Source organism: Entelurus aequoreus, linkage group LG23, assembly GCF_033978785.1.
Source record: "Entelurus aequoreus isolate RoL-2023_Sb linkage group LG23, RoL_Eaeq_v1.1, whole genome shotgun sequence".
Lineage (NCBI taxonomy): Eukaryota > Metazoa > Chordata > Actinopteri > Syngnathiformes > Syngnathidae > Entelurus > Entelurus aequoreus.
Genome location: NC_084753.1, coordinates 33,822,306 through 33,847,605, shown reverse-complemented (window position 1 = coordinate 33,847,605; position 25,300 = coordinate 33,822,306). Strand labels below are relative to the sequence as shown.

At 40.9% G+C, this 25,300-nt stretch overlaps 1 protein-coding gene across 1 annotated transcript; it reads right to left on the bottom strand.

The window, feature by feature from the left end:
* Positions 1–1,099: 1,099 nt before the first annotated feature.
* LOC133641099 (protein LBH-like) lies at positions 1,100–19,364 on the bottom strand. Its single transcript, XM_062034963.1, has 4 exons — positions 18,911–19,364; positions 7,830–7,905; positions 3,775–3,925; positions 1,100–1,377 (listed from the first exon to the last, which is right to left on the bottom strand). The coding sequence occupies exons 2-4, from the start codon at positions 7,902–7,904 to the stop codon at positions 1,310–1,312; spliced, it is 294 nt and encodes a 97-aa protein (XP_061890947.1). The 5' UTR covers position 7,905; positions 18,911–19,364; the 3' UTR covers positions 1,100–1,309.
* Between the last annotated feature and the right edge of the window lie 5,936 nt (positions 19,365–25,300).

The following is a 25,300-nucleotide window of genomic DNA, read 5'->3' as shown; positions in this document are numbered from 1 at the left end:
CAACCCAAATGCTGGGTCATTTTAACTGCAATGCTGGGTTAATTGAACCAAATAAAGGCGTTCTATATTCAACCCAAATACTGGGTCATTTGAGCTGCAATACTGGGTTAATCGAACTTAATAAACGGGTGATATATTCAACTCAAACGCTGGGTCATTTTAACTGCAATGCTGGGTTAATTGAACCAAATAAACGGGTGATATATTCAACCCAAATGTTGGGTCATTTAAATTGCGATGTTGAGTTAATCAAACTTAAAAAACGGGTGATATCTTCAACCCAAATGCTGGGTCATTTTAACAGCAATGCTGGGTTAATTGAACCAAATAAAGGCGTTATATATTCAACCCAAATGCTGGGTCATTTTAACTGCAATGCTGGGTTAATTGAACCAAATAAAGGCGTTATATATTCAACGCAAATGCTGGGTCATTTTAACTGCAATGCTGGGTTAATTTAACTGCAATGCTGGGTTAATTTAACTTAATAAACGGGTGATATATTCAACCCAAATGCTGGGTCATTTTAACTGCAATGCTGGGTTAATTTAACTTAATAAACGGGTGATATATTCAACCCAAATGCTGGGTCATTTTAACTGCAATGCTGGGTTAATTGAACCAAATAAAGGCGTTAAATATTCAACCCAAATGCTGGGTCATTTTAACTGCAATGCTGGGTTAATCGAACTTAGTAAACGGATGATATATTCAACCCAAATGCTGGGTCATTTTAACTGCAATGCTGGGTTAATTGAACCAAATAAACGTGTTAGATATTCAACCCAAATGCTGGGTCATTTTAACTGCAATGCTGGGTTAATTGAACCAAATAAAGGCGTTACATATTTAACCCAAATGCTGGGTCATTTGAACTGCGATCCTGGGTTAATCGAACTTTATAGACGGGTGATATATTCAATGTGTTTTGGTCCGAAAGTTTTGTTGTTATACAAACATTTGTGTGGCGTTGCTTCCTTATTTGTCATTATTCAAAGCTGATTTTAAATGTGTAGCGGTGGCAAGTTAACTGAATGTGGCAGCGAGCAAAAACCCCATTTTGTATTTTTGGTCACACCGACACAGGGTCCAGATCAGGTTTACAAACAAAACACATTTTATTTCAAGGTGCAGACACGACTGTCAGGTCAGCTCGCCTGCTATTTCTACTCTGGCCTCCTGTTGGCGCCACAAAGCTCTCTATCCACACACACTAATAATAAGTGCTCTTCTATTGGAGCTCCCTGGTCCGCGTGGGGACCGAGTCACAGCTACCGTGGAGTTTTTCTTTTGTACCGTCAGCGGTTGTTCAGTTGGAGGCCGGCATCTCCGCCCCGGATATCCCCCCGCCGACACCGGCTTGGACCTGGACATCAACTGCAAGAGCATGAAGACGCCTCGTTAGTTTGCGCTCTTTATTTAAGTGCTGTCACGTCTTCTCTGGTCTGAATCAGTTGATGGCAAACTTATTTTCACCTGGCAAAAAAAAACCCCGGACAAACTATGTAACAGTGTACTCTTCTCTGATTGGTCACAACTATGTAAACAGGAAGAAGGTTTGATTTCGGGATGACAAAGCAAAAAACAGCAATTTTTTAAAAATAATTTTATGGACAATTAGATTCCTTACTCGAGCGCAATATTTATGTATTTATGCTAATTATTGGCAAATAACTAGCTAGCGTTGAAACCAAAGTTATACAGTAAATACAGTGCATCCGGAAAGTATTCACACAGTATTCACTTTTTCCACATTATGTTACAGCCTTATTCCAAAATGGAATAAATTCATTTTTATCCACAAAATTCTACACACAATACCCCGTAACGACAATGTGAAAAGGTTTTCTTTTTTAAATTTTGCACATTTATCAAAAATGAAAAACTAAAAAAAAAAAACGTAAGTATTCACAGCCTTTGCTCAGTACTTTGTTGATGCACCTTTGGCAGCAATACGATGCCACAAGCTTGACACACCTATCGTTGGGCCGTTTCGCAGCCCCTCTCAAGCTCCGACAAGTTGGATGGGAAGCGTTGGTTTTCATCCAGGATGTCTCTGTACATTGTTGCATTGATATTTCCGTCCATCCTACCCCCACATTCCTCTGTTGCAAGTCTTGATGGACTCTGTGAAACATGTTTATGGCTATTGCCATTTTTTCTTGGCCTCAGTCTGGACCCCCCTCACCTCCCCACTCCACAAGAGCCCATTCTGAGATCGACTCCCCCCCCCCCCAGCGCTCACCTTTTCCCCACCTTTTGTGGGGCGCCATAAATGGTATTTTTTGGGGTTTTGTTTTATTGTTTTTTTGTCATAAAGAAATACAATCATGTGTGCTTATGGACTGTATCCCTGCAGACTGTATTGATCTATATTGATATATTATGTATATATTGTGTTTTTTATGTTGATTTAATTTAAAAAAAAAAAAAAAAAAACGTTTTATTTTATTTTATTTTTTTTACATTTCTTGTGCGGCCCGGTGGTTGGGTACCACTGATCTACGCCACAGCTAAGCACACGATAGCACACAAGCTAGACATACTGTAAGTAACACGTGTCATTAATGGAACAATATTGCAGTCGAAAACATTTGTATTAGTATCAAATAATCATAGATGCATATTACTTAAAAATACAGAGTCTCCAAGGCAGAAGTGTATCAGAAAGTATCCAGTAACAAACGTGTCTGCATCATTCGACTTACTGCGTCGTGAGCGTAAAGGGGGACGTTTGCAACAAGTTACATTTTCCAAACCAAAAAATACATCAAGAACGCTACCTGCTAGCTTATGTTTAAGAGAAAAAGATTTAAAGGCCTACTGAAATGAATTTTTTTTATTTAAACGGGGATAGCAGATCCATTCTATGTGTCATACTTGATCATTTCGCGATATTGCCATATTTTTGCTGAAAGGATTTAGAAGAGAACATCGACGATAAAGTTCGCAACTTTTGGTCGCTGATAAAAAAAGCCTTGCCTGTTACGGAAGTAGCGTGACGTCGCAAGTTGAAAGGCTCCTCACATTTCCCCATTGTTTACACCAGCAGCGAGAGCGATTCAGAGCGAGAAAGCGACGATTACCCCATTAATTCGAGCGAGGATGAAAGATTTGTGGATGAGGAACGTGAGAGTTAAGGACTAGAGTGCAGTGCAGGACGTATCTTTTTTCGCTCTGACCGTAACTTAGGTACAAGGGTTCATTGGATTCCACACTTTCTCCTTTTGCTATTGTGGATCACGGATTTGTATTTTAAACCACCTCGGATACTATATCCTCTTGAAAATGAGAGTCGAGAACGCAAAATGGACATTCACAGTGACTTTATATTTGTCCCAATTGGAAGTGAAACCTTGTAGAACTTTGATTGGCTTTCATTTTTCATGTCCTGCACACGCGCACACCCACAGATGGTAAAAAACGGACCGTGACTTTGTTCTTTTTTCACTTCATTAATTATTGTGGCTATGAGGTTTCGCCAAAATCAATCAATCAATCAATGTTTACTTATATAGCCCTAAATCACGAGTGTCTCAAAGGTCTACACAAGAAAATCACCACACCACAAGTCCATTCCAGACGGTTAATAACAAATAGGTGAGTGTTTTCCTAACGGAACATACCATTGTCATTTCACTTCATCAAACCTTTGTGCTGGTGCTGTATCGCATCAATATCAATCGCTATCAGATCAGCCAATACTCAAGGCTCCGATATCGGTAGCGTATCGGGGGGTGACACACCAGAAGGTCACCACGTGCTCCGCCTCACCTGCCGGTGCGGTCGGCGCGTCTGGCGAGCTGGGTTCCGGCGGCCATCGCAGCTCGCCGCTCTCCACTTCCGCTCCGTCCGTGGGCTCCACCACGATGGAGGGAAGCCTCTTGGACAACTTTGGATGCCTTTCGTGGGGCCCTGGGAATATCTGCAAGCTCACGTCAGGGGGGAGAACATGTGACACGGCGCGTGTGAGGGAACGACGATGCGGTAAAAACCAGATTAGCAAGGCGGCTAACCGACTCACGCTCATTCACTCACGCGTTTGCTCGACTGAGCCATTCAGTTGTTTGGAGCTAACGTCAAATATGATGAAAAGTGATCCTCTCTGTTGGAAGAAGACAATATTTTTTAACAACCAGCCTACGTTTTACTCATCGCCCCCGTGACTCACCGCTGGATGCAACCTGCGCCAACAAAAGCTTGCTGAAAACCATCTAAAGTGCAGAGGGCCGCGTATGAAATATTTCAAGGGTGTGAGGGGCCACCTTGATATTCATCATGGGTCGAGATTATGCTAAACTAAAAAAAGCCTGCATCTCAGCTTTGTGGTATAAGTGACAAATTATTATTGTTCTTTGGAGGTTAGTTTGTGTCTTTATTAAGAAAGCTTTTTTTTTTAACACTGAATTTAAGTAACTGCATTTTTTGCTTTTTGAATTTTATGATCTGGATTTTATTTTGAATGAAATTAAACTGACAATTTCATTGAAAAAAAAAAGGTTGGCAAAATTTGTGTGTTTCAAAATTCAAAATTCTGTGTAAAAAAACTGTTCAAAAAAATTCAGGGTATAAAAACTCAGTGTAAAAAAAAAAAACGGTCTATAAAAATTCAGTGTAAACAAATTCAGTTTATATAAATTCAGTGTTTAAAAATTCAGTGTAAAATATATATATATATATATATATATATATATATATATATATATATATATATATATATATATATATATATATATATATATATATATATATATATATATATATATATATATATATCAATGAACATAAATGTATCAATAAAAAAATCCAGTTAAAGAAATTGAAACGCAAAAAATTCTGTTATAAAAATTCAGTGTAAATTTAAAATACAAAAAAATAAATACAAAAACTATATATATATATATATATATATATATATATATATATATATATATATATATATATATATATATATATATATATATATATATATATATATATATATATATATATATATATATATATATAGGGCTGCAACTAAAGATTAATTTGATAATCGATTAATCTGTCGATTATTACTTCGATTAATTGATTAATAATCGGATAAAAGAGACAAACTACATTTCTATCCTTTCCAGTATTTTATTGAAAAAACCCAGCATACTGGCACCATGTTGTGGACATTGGGGGTGCAGCATACACCAATGATAACACAGAAATGTAACTCATCAGAACTGAATCAGATATTGTACACGTTTCTGTTGTGAATAATAAAGGATTCATTTTAGGCTGCCTCTGAATAATAGCATGAAATATTCCAGCACCTTCATAACGTTTAGTTATACTAAAGCGTCACTCAAATCTAAATAGATTTATATAGCTTTATCAGCCCGGCTACATTGATCCATTATGAAACCAACCTGAGATATTTCTGTCCGTTACGTTTATTTCCAAATTGGTAACCGTGCGTTTTCTCTCTCAAAACGGAGTCAAATGTGCCGAAGACACATTATCAGCCCCGAGTTGCAACAAAGGCATAACTTTAACGTTACTCACAAAAAAGCTGAACTCATGAATGCTTGTTGCCACTATGGACTTAAAAAGTTACGTACTGTGAGTTCTTCCCTTCATCCATGGCTCCAACATTTTTCCTCTTCAGGTGCTTCTGAAGCAATGTTGTACTTCCGTGCCATTTTGCAGGAAACGCTCTTCTTTGAAGTCTTTAAAGTGAAGTGCTCCCACACTTTTGACGACTTAGGTCGTACACTTTTCTCCATTGAAGCAATAACCTCAAGATGTTTCTCCGCTAAACTATCGGTCGTGTTTTCCTGCGCCATTTTTCGAATTTTTCCAGCAAAGGAGACGCCGTCGTCACGTGAGCTGCACATGACACATCATTGGCTAGCTTACGCCACCTCATTAGACGTAGCCTCAGCGCCGCCCTGGCGCTGTTTTGTACTGTTTTTGTGCTTATTTTGATTATTGTTTCTCAGCTGTTTGTAAATGTTGCAGTTTATAAATAAAGGTTTATAAAACGAAAAAAAACAACAACAAAAAAATAACAAAACAAAAACAAAAACAAAAAAAAAGCCTCCGCGCATGCGCATAGCATAGTTCCAACGAATCGATGACTAAATTAATCGCAAACTATTTTGGTAATCGATTTTAATCGATTTAATCGATTAGTTGTTGCAGCCCTAATATATATATATATATATATATATATATATATATATATATATATATATATATATATATATATATATATATATATATATATATATATTTCAATGAACATAAATGTATCAATAAAAAAATCCAGTTAAAGAAATTCAAACGCAAAAAATTCTGTTATAAAAATTCAGTGTAAATTTAAAATACAAAAAAATAAATACAAAAACTACATATATATATATATATATATATATATATATATATATATATATATATATATATATATATATATATATATATATATATATATATATATACATATATATATATATATATATATATATATATATATATATATATATATATATATATATATATATATATATATATATATATATATATATATATATATATATATATATATATATATATATATATATATATATATATATATATCAGAGAACATAAATGCATCAATAAGAAAATCCAGTTAAAAAAAATTCAAACGCAAAAAATTCAGTTGTATAAATTTGTCGTAAAAAAAACCTTTCGTAATAAAGTGACAAATTAACCTCCATAGTAAAGGTGGTCCCCGTTTTGTAGTTACAAACAAATTCCGATCAATTAATAAGGCTACGTTCAAAGTTCAGGGTCGGCTGTCCGATTCGTATTTCTTTGTCGGATCCGATCTTTTTATGAAGTCGTTCATATAAAAAAAAAGTGATTTCCAATGTGGACGCAAACTGACCGTCATGACGTCGCAAGCACTGCAGTGTTTACGGAAATAAACATAGCTTTGATTTTAATCAGTCAGGCTTGTCACTGACAGCTTGGTTATGTTTGGGTTTTTCCTCTGTGTTTGTGTTTATTTCCTGTCAGCGCTCTTATTTTGGTTACATTTCCTGCACGTCGCCCTGAGCGCTCGTTTCCCTCACCTGTCCCTGATTGGCAGCCTGGCACACCTGGTGGCAATTGCCAATCAGGCTACTATTTATACCTGCCTCGCCCTCCAGTCAGGGCTTGGGAATTGTTAGGTTTTTGCTGTCTCCAGTTCTCCCTGTATCCTCTTGCCTGTTTCCTGGTTCCCGTTTTCCTACATTTCCTTTGGACATTAAAGTCATGTTTTCCTCCATCATGCCTGCCATCTCTGCATCGACATTTCAACGATTTTGTGCAATCAAAGCAGAAATATTTTGAACAAAGTTTTTGTGTGGAGAAGATTAAGAAGGAAGAGGACAAATATTTCGGCTCTTGCAGGATATTCTTCTTTGATGTCTGCTTGAAGAGCGTGTCTGTAAGCAAGTCGTCGTAGCCATGGGAGTGCTGGAACATTGATGTCAGTTCCTCAAACATTATTTTCACCTGTTTTCTGCTCATTTGTCAACCATTTATTTTGTAACCGTCTATTTTGTCAAATAATTATGACGTTAATCTTTTTGATGGTGTTCTGGTCAGACGAATGCAAACATATGTATCGGATTTTTATCCACATACGAAAGAGGCCTAGGTCGGATATGAAAATTCGGAATCGCACTGTTCACGCTAGAATGGAAAAATCCAATACAGGTCGCTTATGGGCAAAACAAATCGGAATTGACCTGCAGTGTGACCCAAGCTCAGTACTGTACAACAAAAAAACAAGATGGTATCCAAATAGTCCTATTCTGGAAGGATACGGTATTCTGGTCGCCTCCCGCTGCACCGCCAAAGTCGTCCGAGCCCGACTCCAGGGAGTTCATCACCTCGGTCATCCTGCACAAAACAAAATCACCTACTTTTAAGTCTCATTTTGTTCTAACAGCACAAGTACTTGAGGAAACAGCATAAAAGAAGCACAAAAGTCCCAAAGTCCACTCCATGGAATGAGGTAAGCACAAAGTAAAGCGGATTATTTGATTGTTTGCTGATTTTGTAATCCCAGGCCCTTACAAAGATGAAATAACAATCAACAACGTTTATACGTTCACTTGTATTTGACTGAGACAAATAAGTATTAGCTCCCCTACCAACCAGCAAGCATACTGACTACAAACTCACTTGTTTCCTCGAAACACACAAAGAAGTCCTGTTCCTTTTAACAAATTTCCCCCAACCTCAATCTATCATGTGTACAAGTTACACTTGCCCAACGTTTCCTCATTTCCTTTTGCCGCACACAAAATAATCCAATCTGAACTCTGAACAAAAATAAACACATAACTATTTGTTCTGTATTGCAACTCTGTGAGTGACAGGTGACACTACCAGGTAAAATAATGTTCGTCAACACTGTTCAATTATTGTAACGTCTGTAGAGACGCTTTAAAGAGGACAGGAATTCCATCGATTACTTTATTGAGCAAAACTTTTTTTATCCGGCCGTAACTGCACCAAAAAACATCAGCAAAAAAACCGACTATCGAGAAAAACGGGCAATTTTCTGTTGTACAAACCAGGCCAAAACTAACTATTTGTCATTTGTCATAATAACAGCAGCCTCTCTCTCTTTCATCTGCACCAACAGCACTTATGGCTCTTAGCCACTGATGCGTTTATGGCCACACAAAAAGTCGGACAACTCCAACACCACACAAAGTGTAAATGCCAGGTTGTTACAATATGACTCCCTAATCAGACGTGTGCTTATTCTACCATCATTTATTAAGAATGTTAATTTATGGATATTAATCATGAAATGCTGACACTAGATTACCTAAATGCTAATAAAGATATATACTTTACAGACAGAAAGTTACAGGAATGTACACTTTATCCCATGCTTACATCTCATTGTGCAACATGTGAATGTTTTAAGGGGAACTAAATGTGACCTCTGAAAGGGGTACACATTCTTTCAAAAGTAGGACCTGTACACAGCTCATGAAAAACAACAATTTCATTGTAAGTGGACCAAATCACTTATATTAAAAAATAATCTCATGAAAATGACTGCTGTCATGTTGTTATTATAATAAACAGTATGTAAGTATGTTGTTGCCAAATACTATCTTCCTTTCAAACCTCTACACCATCATGGGCAAGACCAAAGAGCTGTCAAAAAAACTGTAGACCTGCACAAGGCTGGAATGGACATCCACTAGAAGCTTAGTGGGGAAGAGAACACAATTGGCAATAACTGATAAATGGCAAAATAAAAGATAACCATCATTAAGCCTCGCTCTGAAGATCCATGCCAGATTTCACCTGGTCTGGAACTGTAAGGATGATTGTGAGAGTTGGGACCACAGACATCAAGAAAAGCGTTGATAACACGCTTTGCAGTGGATTAGACTGAGAAGGAGAATGTGATGTGGTCACATGGCAGCAAAATAGAGGTGTTTGTTTGCAGAGATATGCTTAGGAGTCCAACTACAATCCAACCCTTCCTCATCGTGGTGGGGACGCTGGCAATGTGGTAGTGTCAGAGCTATAACATCTGGAACTTTGGTTCCTGGTAGGGTTACCCATGGCAGACAGGTCTGGTTACTAACAGGGCTCTGGTGAAAACCCAGGAGACGTCAACCCTCAGGAACCAGCAGCTTCTGGTCATCTTGCCTCTGCATCTGTGGTAAATCTGCGGCAAGCAAGGTCGGCGGCTTCACAAATGGAGTGAGAATAACAACGTTGCTTCGCGCATGTGCAACCGCCATTCTTCTGCGTGTGATGGCCGCAACCTTTCCCCGACGTCGGATGCAACCGCTGAGCCTTGGTGCTCTCTGTGTCAGGGGTTGACCTGCACTCCCACAGGTCTTATGAACTGCTACAATTTGCGAAGTGAACTTCAAGCAGACAATCTTTGTGAGTCCTGTTCAGAGGCTTAAATTACTCAACAACAACAACTAGAATTTGCAATTCCGCTAGGAATTGCGTGTGAATGCCCTATGTGTGCAAGCCGCCAAACCGCCTATACGCCTGGGTAGAACTGAAATGCTTGAATGTCCAGGGTGAGTGGAGTGTATGGATGTTGGGACTGTTCAAATTGGTTGAGAAATGTGGGATATGGAGAGGTTTGTACATTGCCCATTCATTTTCAAGGCGGGCATATTCCTGGTAATTCCAGGTAATTAGGGATTTTTCCAAACCGGGAAACATGCTGGCTTGAATGTCATGGGTGAGTGGAGTGTGTGCATGTTCGAATGGTTCAAATAGGATGAGAAATGTGGGATATGCAGTAGACTGTATAATGCCTATTTATTGTCAATGGGGAGAAAATTCTGGGAAATCCTGAGAAAACCGGGAATTTGGAGAAAGGAAAAACATGTTTTGTGTTTGCTATATCGGAGGAATAGTGTGGGTAGATGGTTGGAAGGTCAAAATCCGGTTTTAAAATGGCGCAACATTTTGCGAATTTAGGGCATTGTAGAACTATGATGTCCATTCATTTAAATGGGAATTTCCTGGAAATTTGTGAATGTCTGGAAAACCGGAATTTTTTGAAAATATTCATACTAACACAATTGTCCTAGATGATATGAATGGGTTGGTGCGGGAATTTTTGGAATCGGTTGAAAAATATTGACGTAGTAACAGTTTGAATTGACAATGGGTATTTCGGAGTTCCTGCAATTTCGGGAAGACTGGTCATTTTTACGAAAATAAAAATAGGAGCATGTGTTGTCCCAACTAAGAGGAATGTTTTGAAGGTGGAATCGTCAAAAAACGGTTGAAAAATGTGGACTGTGAAAGCTTTCCGGGAAGAGGTGAAAATAGGGCTTTGGAAAAATGTTTTGAACTTGTAAAATGGTAGTTTGATTGTCCAAGGTGAGTGGAGTATGCGAATGGTGGAACGGTTCTAATCGGGAGAGAAATGTGGGAGTTGTGCTTGTTTGAAAATTGGCCCATTCATTTTCAATGGGCAAAATATCCCGGAAAACCGGGAATTCTGGGTAATCCGGGATATTTTTGATACTTCCAACAGTTCCGTTTTGATACTTCCAACAGTTCCGATTGGATGAAAACTGTGGGCGGTGGAGTGCGGCAAACTTTTGCGGCGAGATAATAATAAATAGATGATTTTTTTGGTGTAGAACAGTGGTTCTTAATCTTGTTGGAGGCACCGAACCCCACCAGTTTCATATGCGCATTCCCCGAACCCTTCTTTAGTGAAAAATAAAATGTTTTTTTTTTTCAAATTCAAGACAAAGTTATATGTTTTTGGTAACACTTTAGTATGTGGAACATATTCTAAGTAACAAAGACTTAATTTAGAGTTATTTGGTTAGGGTTAGAGGGTTAGGGTTATAATAAGGCCAAGCCGAATAAGGCATTAATAAGTACTTAATAATGACTAGTTAAGAGCCAATATGTTACTAATATGCATGTTAATAAGCAACTAATTAATGGTGAATATGTTCCCCATACTAAAGTGTTACCATGTTTTTTTACTGGTGCACAAAATGAACCGTGCATGAACATCACCTTGTTCAAACAACAAAACCAACACAATGCATAAACTCACAACAAATTACACACCTGCAAATCAGTCTGACTTCTGCTGTTGCCATATCCGTAATACGCCGATAGGGAGAAGTTTTTTTTTACACGATGAGTCGGGTGTGTCTTGACCTCCGCCGAACCCCTGAGCCCGACTCACCGAACCCCTAGGGTTCGATCGAACCCAGGTTAAGAACCACTAGTGTAGAATCTTACATGCTTGGGCATTCACACGACAACAACAACAACCACAGCACCACACGGAGGTGTCTTTGACCAAAATCCGTCCTGAGATGTTTTACAATTTGTATGTCGACCCTAAAATTGCCTGCAGTCAATGTCTTTGTAAGGGCCTAAGTTTACCAAATCACCAGGGGATGAAATACTTACTCTTCCCACACTACAATAACATAACTATAACTAATCTCAGAACTTGGAACAGTAGAATTAGGACCAGAACAGCAAGCTTTCTTCCTATTTCCACTCTATATGATGAAGTGTCAATAAACCTTCCTCAGCAGCCTGAAGCCAGCCTTATAGTCCATTGTCTCTTCGCTACACAATAGCTTTATTATTTCAATTTTTTAGTTGACTAGTTGTGTTAGTAGTGGCACTAACAGGGGCACAAAGTGGATATTTCGGAGATTCTCTTCGGCCTCAAACAAACATCCTTTTTCTGTGAGCGCAGTCAGCAGCTGTTGGCCATTTGGTGTCGGCTGCATGCTCGGCAACAGCCGAGCGACGATCAACAGCTCGCTTTGTCAACTCCATTACCATGGAGATGCGGTCACTAACGTCCTTCAGCTCGCCTCTCTGGCGGCGACACCTGGAAAGCGTGGAGGACTCGGCTCTCTTCCATGTGCGCCCGTAAGTTGAGTGAAAGAGCACTTTTCATACAATCAGACAGTGACGGCCCGCCGCTGTTGCCATGGGTACAAAAAATGAGGTTTCATGCCTCTGATTGTGTAAGTGGAGCACTTTGCCTGAGCGCACAAAGCCCACAGCTGATTTGGGGGGGCATTCATGTGTGGCGTTATGCGGCAATTACTGCCTTCAAGACGGGGGGAGCCTCGCCGTTGGTGAGACCTCTGTGTGGAACCTGGGATTGCCTCTGTCTTTCCCCAGGCGGCAGCCCGGCAGACAATACAAGCTTTATTCCCTATCAGAGGCCGGGATTGTCCCTCTGGAGGCAAGGAGTGCTCGCTCGTGCCGGATCATCGGACAGAATTAGAAGGTCTGCGGAGGTATGGACCCAGAGCCCCGTGGTAGTCCGCATGTGATTCCAGTCTGATCTGGTTCCAGTGAAGCATCACAGAATTAAAATTCCAATGCCTAGCATGAGGCTTCAGTCATGCTTTATTTCTAATATAAAGGGATTCATACAGTACATCCTTCTTTAAAGGCCTACTGAAATGATTTTTTAAAATTTAAACGGGGATAGCAGATCCATTCTATGTCATACTTGATCATTTCGCGATATTGCCATATTTTTGCTGAAAGGATTTAGTATAGAACAACGACGATAAAGTTCGCAACTTTTGGTCTCTGATAAAAAAAAAGCCTTGCCCCTACCGGAAGTAGCGTGACGACACTAGGACTGCTCACATTATCCTATTGTTTACACCAGCAGCGAGAGAGATTCGGACCGAGAAAGCGACGATTACCCCATTAATTTGAGCGAGGATGAAAGAGTCGTGGATGAGCAACGTGAAAGTGAAGGACTAGCGTGCAGTGCAGAACGTATCTTTTTTCGCTCTGACCGTAACTTAGGTACAAGCTGGCTCATTGGATTCCACACTCTCTCCTTTTTCTATTGTGGATCACAGATTTGTATTTTAAACCACCTCGGATACTATATCCTAAAATGAGAGTCGAGAACACGAAATGGACATTCACAGTGACTTTTATCTCCACGACAATACATCGGTGAAGCACTTTAGCTACGGAGCTAACGTGATAGCATCGTGCTTAAATGCAGATAGAAACAAAAGAAATAAGCCCCTGACTGGAAGGATAGCCAGAAGATCAACAATACTACCAAACTCTGGACATGTAACTACACGGTTAATGCTTTCCAGCTTGGCGAAGGTTAGTAATGCTGTTGCTAATGACGCCATTGAAGCTAACTTAGCTACGGAACCTCGACAGAGCTATGCTAAAAACATTAGCTCTGCACCTACGCCAGCTCTCATCTGCTCATCACGACCCGTGCTCACCTGCGTTCCAGCGATCGACGGTACGACGAAGGACTTCACCCGATCACCGATGCGGTCGGCGGCCCGGAGACGGAGGAAGTCAAGGTGAGGTCGTTCGGCTAGCGCGTCTGCTATCCTCAAAGTCCTCCTGGTTGTGTTGCTGTAGTCCGCCGCTAATACACCGATCCCACCTACAACTTTCTTCTTTGCAGTCTTCATTGTTCATTAAACAAATTGCAAAAGATTCACCAACACAGATGTCCAGAATACTGTGGAATTTTGAGATGAAAACAGAGTTTTTTATATAGGATTCAATGTGTCCGCATACTTCCCGTTTCAACGATTGACATCACGCGCATACGTCATCATACACAGACATTTTCAACCGGAAGTTTAGCGGGAAATTTAAAATTGCACTTTATAAGTTAACCCGGCCGTATTGGCATGTGTTGCAATGTCAAGATTTCATCATTGATATATAAACTATCAGACTGCGTGGTCGGTAGTAGTGGCTTTCAGTAGGCCTTTAAGTCATACCTCCACTTGGATGACAGTTATTTTATTTTTGTATTTCACAAGTGGACGGGTTATTGGTGGTCATTAACATGTTGCATATCAGGCTTCTGCAAAAAGAATTTTGGAAATTCGAATAGAATTGGCTCCACCCCCACAGAATGTTGAATAGGAATTACAGGAAGTAGAATCACATTCATTGCGATTCAGAGAAACTCCTGAATGTGTTACATTTAATAGTTTTGGACTAAAACATATTTGACACTAAAATTAAGCACAAGTTCATCCATTTTGAACACTTGGTTAAAGGAAAGCATACTGGGAAGTTTTTCCCCCACCACTTTCTGTACAATACATCAAATTAAATGATCTGTGGTGAGATTTTTTGCTGTAATAGAAATATAATGTGTGCATTAGGTTAATAATATTGCTATAAAATATCTAAAGCAGTCATGTATGGCTACAGCTATCAATTATTTTAGGAATCGATTAGTTTGTTTGATTATTCAAATAATCAGATAAAGCACACTTTAAAACCACAATGCGTATTTTCGGGAAAAGAGTTGAAATAAACAATCGTTTTTTTCTGCTTGCTTTAAAGTTCATTCATATTTTCTAACAAATGCACATTATCCACATTGAAATTGCCATTTTAACACGTGTATATTAATAAAACAATAATTCAAAAACTCTTCTGATCACAGCGCACACACACCACCCTGATAACGTGCGCTGTTGTAATGGCCACTGAAAACTATCCCAGCAGGCACAAGACATTGAAACAACGTTGAGAACTTGTTGAATTAGGTCCTGACGTTGGGCAACTCAAACATAACGTTGAAACAACATGCTTTTTCACGACGTTTAATCCATGTTGGGTTCTGATGTGGATTTGACCATTGATTTTTGGTCATTTCCCAACCAATATTCTACAACACAAAGACAACGTTGAAACAACATGCTTTTTGCTGACGTTTTATCAATGTTGGGTTCTGACGTTGATTTGACCATTGAATTTTGGTAATTTCCCAACCAATGTTTTACAACACAAATACAACGTTGAAACAACATGCTTTTTGACAACGTTTAATCAACGTTGGGTTCTGACGTTGATTTGACCATTGAAATGTGGTCATTTACTAACCAATATTCTACAAGACAAATACAACGTTGAAACAACATGCTTTTTGACAACGTTTATTCATTGTCAGGTCGTGACGTTGATTTGACCATTGAATTTTGGTAATTTCCCAACCAACAACGTGGATCCAACATTGAACAGCAACATGGTCTCAATTTACAAATATGACTATTTTGCAACATTGGATGTTTCAAAGGACATATAATCAGTGTTGTATCAATGTGTTGTGCCTGCTGGGATGTCCGCGTATTTAAAGTTTGGACACTTACTGCAGTTCAGATTTGATACATTTCTGTTAGTTAGACTCAATAAAGGCTTAATCGAATACTTTTCTAAAATATATTTTCTAATCAAAGTAATTGATTTAAACCCACCTCAAAAACACTTGGCTCTCCAGGTACCACCATAATGACCAACATTAAAATACAGTAGTGTAGTAGGCCTAAGTATTGATTAAAGCAAGGCAGATAAAGCAAATATATTTAACATTTAACATTACACACTGTTTGAACAATAGAACTGTGTTTGAATACAGGAAAATAAAACACTGTACTTTAGCCAAGTAATTATTTGGTCTACCAGTAGATGGAGTGGTACACATACCACAGTTTGAGAATCACTGATTCAAACGATTAAACGTTGCAGCTCTAAAGTCAGTAGGCGTTTTCCCCATTTTAGACCTTGGGACCCAACTTTTCCACTCAAAATATAAAAACTGAATTAGTCATCTTACTCTTGATTTTAATTGTATTCAATAATCATGTCTAACCTACTTACAGTTTACAACCTTTTCAAATGATATGATACCAAGTGCTAATCCCAAGGATTAATATTTATCTAACACATAAACCTTCCCAGCAGACACAAGACATTGATACAACGTTGATTTTACATACATGTCCTTTCAAACTGTCTTTGAAAAATAGTTGTATTTGTAAATTGAGACAACGTTGGATCCACGTTGTTGGTTGGGAAATTACTAAATTTCAATGGTCAAATCAACGTCACAACCTGACATTGAATAAACGCAAAAAGCATGTTGTTTCAACGTTGTATTTGTGTTGTAGAATATTGGTTGGGAAATGATCAAAAATTCAATGGTCAAATCAACGCCAGAACCCAACATTGATTAAACTTTGTCAAAAAGCATGTTGTTTCAACGTTATGTTTGTTTGTCAGGACCTAACTCAACAAGTTCTCAACGTTGTTTTAATGTCTTGTGCCTGCTGGGTTAGGCTTAGGTCAGCCTGATTAGGAAAAAATGGGTACTAACCAAATATACTACATGAGAAGGGACTCGTTAACCACTCAAATATAAACTAAAGTAATAAAATAATGAATGTGTTTCTTAACTAAACTGTCAATAAAATTAGAGTACAATTGGAAATATCATTTCACCAGTTTAGTCATAATTCTTGCGCTTAAGAAACTTCTCTAACTTTAGCTCCAGACTTCTTATGTTTGTTTGATATTGTCATTACTACCACAGCTGAGAAAGATAATCTTGCAGGGCCCTGTAGGGGGACCAACAATGGGCCCCCGGCCCTATAGATAAGAACCACTGCTCACGCAGGTGTATCCTTAAAGGCCTACTGAAACCCACTACTACCGACCACGCAGTCTGATAGTTTATATATCAATGATGAAATCTTAACATTGCAACACATGCCAATACGGCCGGGTTAACTTATAAAGTGCAATTTTAAATTTCCCGCTAAACTTCCGGTTGAAACGTCTATGTATGATGCCGTATGCGCGTGACGTCAATTGTTGAAACGGAAGTATTCGGACACATTGTATCCAATACAAAAAGCTTGGTTTTCATCGCAAAATTCCACAGTATTCTGGACATCTGTGTTGGTGAATCTTTTGCAATTTGTTTAATGAACAATGAAGACTGCAAAGAAGAAAGCTTTAGGTGGGATCGGTGTATTAGCGGCTGGCTGCAGCAACACAACAAGGAGGACTTACTTGGATAGCAGACGCGCTATCCGACGCTAGCCGCCGACCGCATTGATGATCGAGTGAAGTCATTCGTCGCTCCGTCGATCGCTGGAACGCAGGTGAGCATGGGTGTTGATGAGCAGATGAGGGCTGGCTGGCGTAGGTGGATAGCTAATGTTTTTAGCATAGCTCTGTGAGGTCCCGTTGCTAAGTTAGCTTCAATGCCGTCATTAGCAACAGCATTGTTAAGCTTTGCCAGGCTGGAAAGCATTAACCGTGTAGATACATGTCCATGGTTTAATAGTATTGTTGATTTTCTGTCTATCCTTCCAGTCAGGGGTTTATTTCTTTTGTTTCTATCTGCAGTTAAGCCCGATGCTATCACGTTAGCTCCGTAGCTAAAGTGCTTCGCCGATGTATTGTCGTGGAGATAAAAGTCACTGTGAATGTCCATTTCCCGTTCTTGACTCTCATTTTCAAGAGGATATAGTATCCGAGGTGGTTTAAAATACAAATCCGTGATCCACAATAGAAAAAGGAGAGAGTGTGGAATCCAATGAGCCAGCTTGTACCTAAGTTACGGTCAGAGCGAAAAAAGATGCGTCCTGCACTGCAATCTAGTCCTTCACTCTCACGTTCCTCATCCACGAATCTTTCATCCTGGCTCAAATTAATGGGGTAAATGTCGCTTTCTCGGTCCGAATCGCTCTCGCTGCTTGTGTAAACAATGAGGAAATGTGAGGAGCCTTTCAACCTGTGACGTCACGCTACTTCTGGTACAGGCAAGGCTTTTTTTTATCAGCGACCAAAAGTTGCGAACTTTATCGTCGATGTTCTCTACTAAATCCTTTCAGCGAAAATATGGCAATATCGCGAAATGATCAAGTATGACACATAGAATGGATCTGCTATCCCCGTTTAAATAAGAAAATTTAATTTCAGTAGGCTTTTAAGGTCTGTTTTCCACATGCAACACATCTCAACTCCTCTACCGCTGCCTTTTTTTTCGTATATATACGATGGAGCTTTTCCCTGGAAGACGATTCCGGTCCGCAGTGGCCCTCTTGGTATTCAGGTAAAAGGGCTGCATCCAGGTCAGAGTCACGACAAACTCTCCTGCCACGAAGAGCGCCGTTTCTCTCTCGTACCGGCCCAAATAGAGTAATAAAGGACGTATATTGTACCCTACAAAACATGCCGATCAGAAATACTCCTGAAGCGCAACAATAAATTACAGAGCTTTTCCTGCACGTCACACAACAGGTAGCCCATTTACTGCCAGTGGGCGAAACTAAAAGATACAGTATTAATGAAACTAAAATATACAGTATTACTAGTGGTATTATAATACACCAGCTTCTGCTACACCCACACTTGAACACACTCTTCAATATTAACAGATCTGAGGTCAAATTTCCTACTTTTTATCACATTTTAAACACTCTTATTTTGTGTTTTTTATTTTCAATTTTTTAAAGCACACCAGATGGCACTGTGCCGGATAAAATGCGCCCACAAAATGTGTTGAAAAAAAAAAAAAGACTCTCCCTACCTGTATGCAGGCTGGTCCAGAATGTCAGAGCAGGACTGTCTTCATCACACTGGTGCTGATGAAGAGGATGCAGGCTGTTGTGGGCGACGGGCAGGCAAGTTCGCCGCTTGGCATCCAAGTGCCGGGAGCATGCGCACTGGCAGCGGAGCTTCAACTTCCAGTACCCTCGGAAATGTGGCGATTCCCCACGCGAAACCGGACGTCGGCGGCATATTCATCTTCTCGGGCATCCTTAATTAAACCTTACACGTTTCCCCTGGCAACTACTAAGAATTAAAGATGGTTTAAAAAAGAGCAGGAATTATGAACAAAAGAAGGTAGTTTACATTTATGGGCGTTACGAGCATCACTTGAAGGCGGCACACGAAGGCGCGATGGCGGCTCGGACAGTTTTAAATTAGCAAACAAACTTTAACCGCGTCGTCTATTTGAAGAGGCAAATGTTCTTATAAGGTCACACAACTCCAGTTAGATAGTTAAAGTCGGGAAAGTGGTTACACCTGACCTGTACGCGTTCGAACTGTCCGACTGTAACGTTATCAAAGTGCTAGCTATGGAAAGATGTCGGACTGTGATTCATGTTCCCTTTTTTTTTGCCACCTGTATTACTGAAAGAGCCCTTCAGCGGTTGTGAAACATTTAAGTTGAGCTGTGTCTCCCTCTAGGGTGTGAATGCGATATTGTCTCTCTTATGGAAAAACATGCCTCTTGTTTAAAGTTAAAGTACCAATGATTGTCACGCACACACTAGGTGTGGTGAGATTATCCTCTGCATTTGACCCATCACCCTTGATCACCCCCTGGGAGGTGAGGGGAGCAGTGAGCATCAGCGGTGGCCGCACCCGGGAATCATTTTTGGTGATTTAACCCCCAATTCCAACCCTTGATGCTGAGTGCCAAGCAGGGAGGTAATGGGTCCCATTTTTATAGTCTTTGGTATGACTTGGGTTTGAACCATACTTGCCAACCTTGAGACCTCCGAATTCGGGAGATTGGGGGTGGGGCGGGGTTAAGGGGGGAGGAGTATATTTATAGCTATAATTCACTGAAATTAAAGTATTTCTTATATATATATATATATATATATATATATATATATATATATATATATATATATATATATATATATATATATGTATATATATATATATATATATATATATATATATATATATATATATATATATATATATATATATATATATATACATATATATATATATATATATATATATATATGTATATATATATATATATATATATATATATATATATATATATATATATATATATATATATATATATATATATATATATATATATATATACATATATTAGGGCTGTGAATCTTTGGGTGTCCCACGATTCGATTCAATATCGATTCTTGGGGTCACGATTCGATTCAAAATCGATTTTTTTTTCAATTCAACACGATTCTCAATTCAAAAACGATTTTTTTCCCGATTCAAAAGGATTCTCTATTCATTCAATACATAGGATTTCAGCAGGATCTACCCCAGTTTGCTGACATGCAAGCAGAGTAGTAGATTTTTGTAAAAAGCTTTTATAATTGTAAAGGACAATGTTTTATCAACTGATTGCAATAATGTACATTTGTTTGAACTATTAAATGAACCAAAAATATGACTTATTTTATCTTTGTGAAAATATTGGACACAGTGTGTTTTCAAGCTTATGAGATGTGATGCAAGTGTAAGCCACTGTGACACTATTGTTCATTTTTTAAATTTTTTATAAATGTCTAATGATAATGTCAATGAGGGATTTTTAGTCACTGCTATGTTGAAATTGTAACTAATATTGATACTGTTGTTGATAATATTCATTTTCGTTTCGCTACTTTTGGTTTGTTCTGTGTCGTGTTTGTGTCTCCTCGCAATTGCTCTGTTTATTGCAGTTCTGAGTGTTGCTGGGTCGGGTTTGGTTTTGGAATTGGATTGCATTGTTATGGTATTGCTGTGTATTGTTTTGTTGGATTGATTAATAAAAAATAAAATAATAAAATAAATAAATAAATTAAAAATTGATTTTTGAAAAATGAGAATCGATTATGAATCGCACAACGTGAGAATCGCGATTCGAATCGCGATTCGAATCGATTTTTTCCCACACCCCTAATATATATATATATATATATATATATATATATATATATATATACATGTCTTAATTAGATTATCCAAAAAAATAGTGCTCAATACCGTGGTAGAGCGCAATATATATATATATATATATATATATATATATATATATAGTACAGTACACAGTAATTAAAACACAGTTGTTCTACTAACTGTACTGTACTTGCTGCTTACTTTAAAAAAAAAATAACACTTACCTTTCACTATTTGTTCTGCCATTTGAGTACTGGCGAGCAATCTCTGAATCCGGGAACATATCCTTCACGTATTTGTTGAAAACATCCGCAAATGAGAACGGGATGTTGCTTGCAAGGTGGCCCATAATACTGCGTTGCCGCCGCCTTGTGCTTCTCTGACCGTTCATGAGTGACTATATCCATTCGGCCACCGTGTTATGGGTTATAGATAAACCTATGGATAACGGAGGCATATATAATAGTCTCCTTTTCAGGTGAGAGGACGCTAAAGGCAGTGCCTTTAAGGCACGCCCCCAATATTGTTTTTCCGGCTGGAAATTTTGGATATTACTACTTGCCGTAGTTTTGAAGCAATTCATGATGAGAATCCGGATGTTGTGTGTCAGTGTATTAGCTGGTATAAACACACGCTGAGAAATAGCTCCGTGCCTGCCTACTTTATGGGTTATAGATAAACCTATGGGTAACGGAGACATATATAATAGTCTCCTTTTCAGGTGAGAGATGACGCTAAAGGCAGTGCCTTTAAGGCACGCCCCCAATATAGTTGTCCGGCTGGAAATCGGTAGAAATTCGGGAGAATGGTTGTCCCGGGAGATTTTCGGGAGAGGCACTGAAATTCGTGAGTCTCCCGGAAAATTCGGGAGGGTTGGCATGTATGGTTTGAACTCACAACCTACCGGATCTCAGGGCGGACACTCTAACCACTATTGAAGTAACCAACCGAGAACTCCACTAAACCACTCTTAATTCTTCATTTAAGTAAGACATTTGGACTATTGTATGCTCACAACAATTATAATTATAATTAGAACAATTTGGGGAACACCTTGTTCTGTTCCCAGTGAACAGAGCAAGCCCAGCGGGCACAAGACATTGAAACAACGTTGAGAAATTGTGGAATTAGGTCCTGGCGTTGAGCAACTCAAACCTAATTTTGAAACAACGTGCTGTTTAAAGATGTTTAATCAATGTTCAGTTGTTGATTTGACCATTAGGGGTGTAACGGTACGTGTATTTGAATTGAACCGTTTCTGTACGGGGGCTTCGGTTCGGTCCGGAGGTGTACTGAACGAGTTTCCACATGGACATATTAAGTAGCGTACTGCACGTTGTGTAAACGATGGGCTACGATAGACTGACCATCCATCCATCCATCCATCTTCTTCCGCTTATCCGAGGTCGGGTCGCGGGGGCAGCAGCTCCAGCTCCAGCCCCAGCCACTTCGTCCAGCTCCTCCCGGGGGATCCCGAGGCGTTCCCAGGCCAGCCGGGAGACATAGTCTTCCCAACGTGTCCTGGGTCTTCTCCGTGGCCTCCTACCGGTCGGACGTGCCCTAAACACCTCCCTAGGGAGGCGTTCGGGTGGCATCCTGACCAGATGCCCGAACCACCTCATCTGGCTCCTCTCGATGTGGAGGAGCAGCGGCTTTACTTTGAGCTCCCCCCGGATGGCAGAGCTTCTCACCCTATCTCTAAGGGAGAGCCCCGCCACCCGGCGGAGGAAACTCATTTCGGCCGCTTGTACCCGTGATCTTGTCCTTTCGGTCATAACCCAAAGCTCATGACCATAGGTGAGGATGGGAACGTAGATCGACCGGTAAATTGAGAGCTTTGCCTTCCGGCTCAGCTCCTTCTTCACCACAACGGATCGATACAGCGTCCGCATTACTGAAGACGCCGCACCGATCCGCCTGTCGATCTCACGATCCACTCTTCCCTCACTCGTGAACAAGACTCCGAGGTACTTGAACTCCTCCACTTGGGGCAAGATCTCCTCCCCAACCCGGAGATGGCACTCCACCCTTTTCCGGGCGAGAACCATGGATTCGGACTTGGAGGGGCTGATTCTCATCCCAGTCGCTTCACACTCAGCTGCGAACCGATCCAGCGAGAGCTGAAGATCCTGGCCAGATGAAGCCATCAGGACCACATCATCTGCAAAAAGCAGAGACCTAATCCTGCAGCCACCAAACCAGATGCCCTCAACGCCTTGACTGCGCCTAGAAATTCTGTCCATAAAAGTTATGAACAGAATCGGTGACAAAGGGCAGCATTGGCGGAGTCCAACTCTCACTGGAAACGTGTCCGACTTACTGCCGGCAATGCGGACCAAACTCTGGCACTGATCATACAGGGAGCGGACCGCCACAATCAGACAGTCCGATACCCCATACTCTCTGGGCACTCCCCACAGGACTTCCCGAGGGACACGGTCGAATGCCTTCTCCAAGTCCACAAAACACATGTAGACTGGTTGGGCAAACTCCCATGCACCCTCAAGGACCTTGCCGAGAGTATAGAGCTGGTCCACAGTTCCACGACCAGGACGAAAACCACACTGTTCCTCCTGAATCCGAGGTTCGACTATCCGGCGTAGCCTCCTCTCCAGCACACCTGAATAGACCTTACTGGGAAGGCTGAGGAGTGTGATCCCACGATAGTTAGAACACACCCTCCGGTTCCCCTTCTTAAAGAGAGGAACCACCACCCCGGTCTGCCAATCCAGAGGTACCGCCCCCGATGTCCACGCGATGCTGCAGAGTCTTGTCAACCAAGACAGCCCCACAGCATCCAGAGCCTTAAGGAACTCCGGGCGGATCTCATCCACCCCCGGGGCCTTGCCACCGAGGAGCTTTTTAACTACCTCAGCAACCTCAGCCCCAGAAATAGGAGAGCCCACCACAGATTCCCCAGGCACTGCTTCCTCATAGGAAGACGTGTTGGTGGGATTGAGGAGGTCTTCGAAGTATTCCCTCCACCGATCCACAACATCCGCAGTCGAGGTCAGCAGAACACCATCCTCACCATACACGGTGTTGATAGTGCACTGCTTCCCCTTCCTGAGGCGGCGGATGGTGGTCCAGAATCGCTTCGAAGCCGTCCGGAAGTCGTTTTCCATGGCTTCCCCGAACTCCTCCCATGTCCGAGTTTTTGCCTCCGCGACCGCCGAAGCCGCACACCGCTTGGCCTGTTGGTACCTGTCCGCTGCCTCAGGAGTCCTATGAGCCAAAAGAACCCGATAGGACTCCTTCTTCAGCTTGACGGCATCCCTCACCGTCGGTGTCCACCAACGGGTTCTAGGATTACCGCCACGACAGGCACCAACTACCTTGCGGCCACAGCTCCAATCAGCCGCCTCGACAATAGAGGTGCGGAACATGGTCCATTCGGACTCAATGTCCAGCACCTCCCTCGTGACATGTTCATAGTTCTTCCGGAGGTGGGAATTGAAACTCTCTCTGACAGGAGACTCTGCCAGACGTTCCCAGCAAACCCTCACAATGCGTTTGGGCCTGCCAGGTCTGTCCGGCATCCTCCCCCACCATCGCAGCCAACTCACCACCAGGTGGTGATCGGTAGAAAGCTCCGCCCCTCTCTTCACCCGAGTGTCCAAAACATGAGGCCGCAAATCCGACGACACAACTACAAAGTCGATCATGGAACTGCGGCCTAGGGTGTCCTGGTGCCAAGTGCACATACAGGTATGGACACCCTTATGTTTGAACATGGTGTTTGTTATGGACAATCTGTGACGGGCACAAAAGTCCAATAACAAAACACCGCTCGGGTTCAGATCCGGGCAGCCATTCTTCCCAATCACGCCTCTCCAGGTTTCACTGTCGCTGCCAACATGAGCATTGAAGTCCCCCAGTAGAACGAGGGAATCACCCGGGGGAGCACTCTCAAGTACTTCCTCGAGTGAATCCAAAAAGGGTGGGTACTCTGAGCTGCGGTTTGGCGCGTAAGCGCAAACCACAGTCAGGACCCGTTCCCCCACCCGAAGGCGGAGGGAAGCTACCCTCTCGTCCACCGGGTTGAACTCCAACATGCAGGCTCTGAGCCGGGGGGCAACAAGAATTGCCACCCCAGCCCGTCGCCTCTCACTGCCGGCAACGCCAGAGTAGAAGAGAGTCCAGCCCCTCTCGAGAGAACTGGTTCCAGAGCCCTTGCTGTGCGTCGAAGTGAGTCCGACTATGTCTAGTCGGAACTTCTCCACCTTGCGCACTAGCTCAGGCTCCTTCCCCCCCA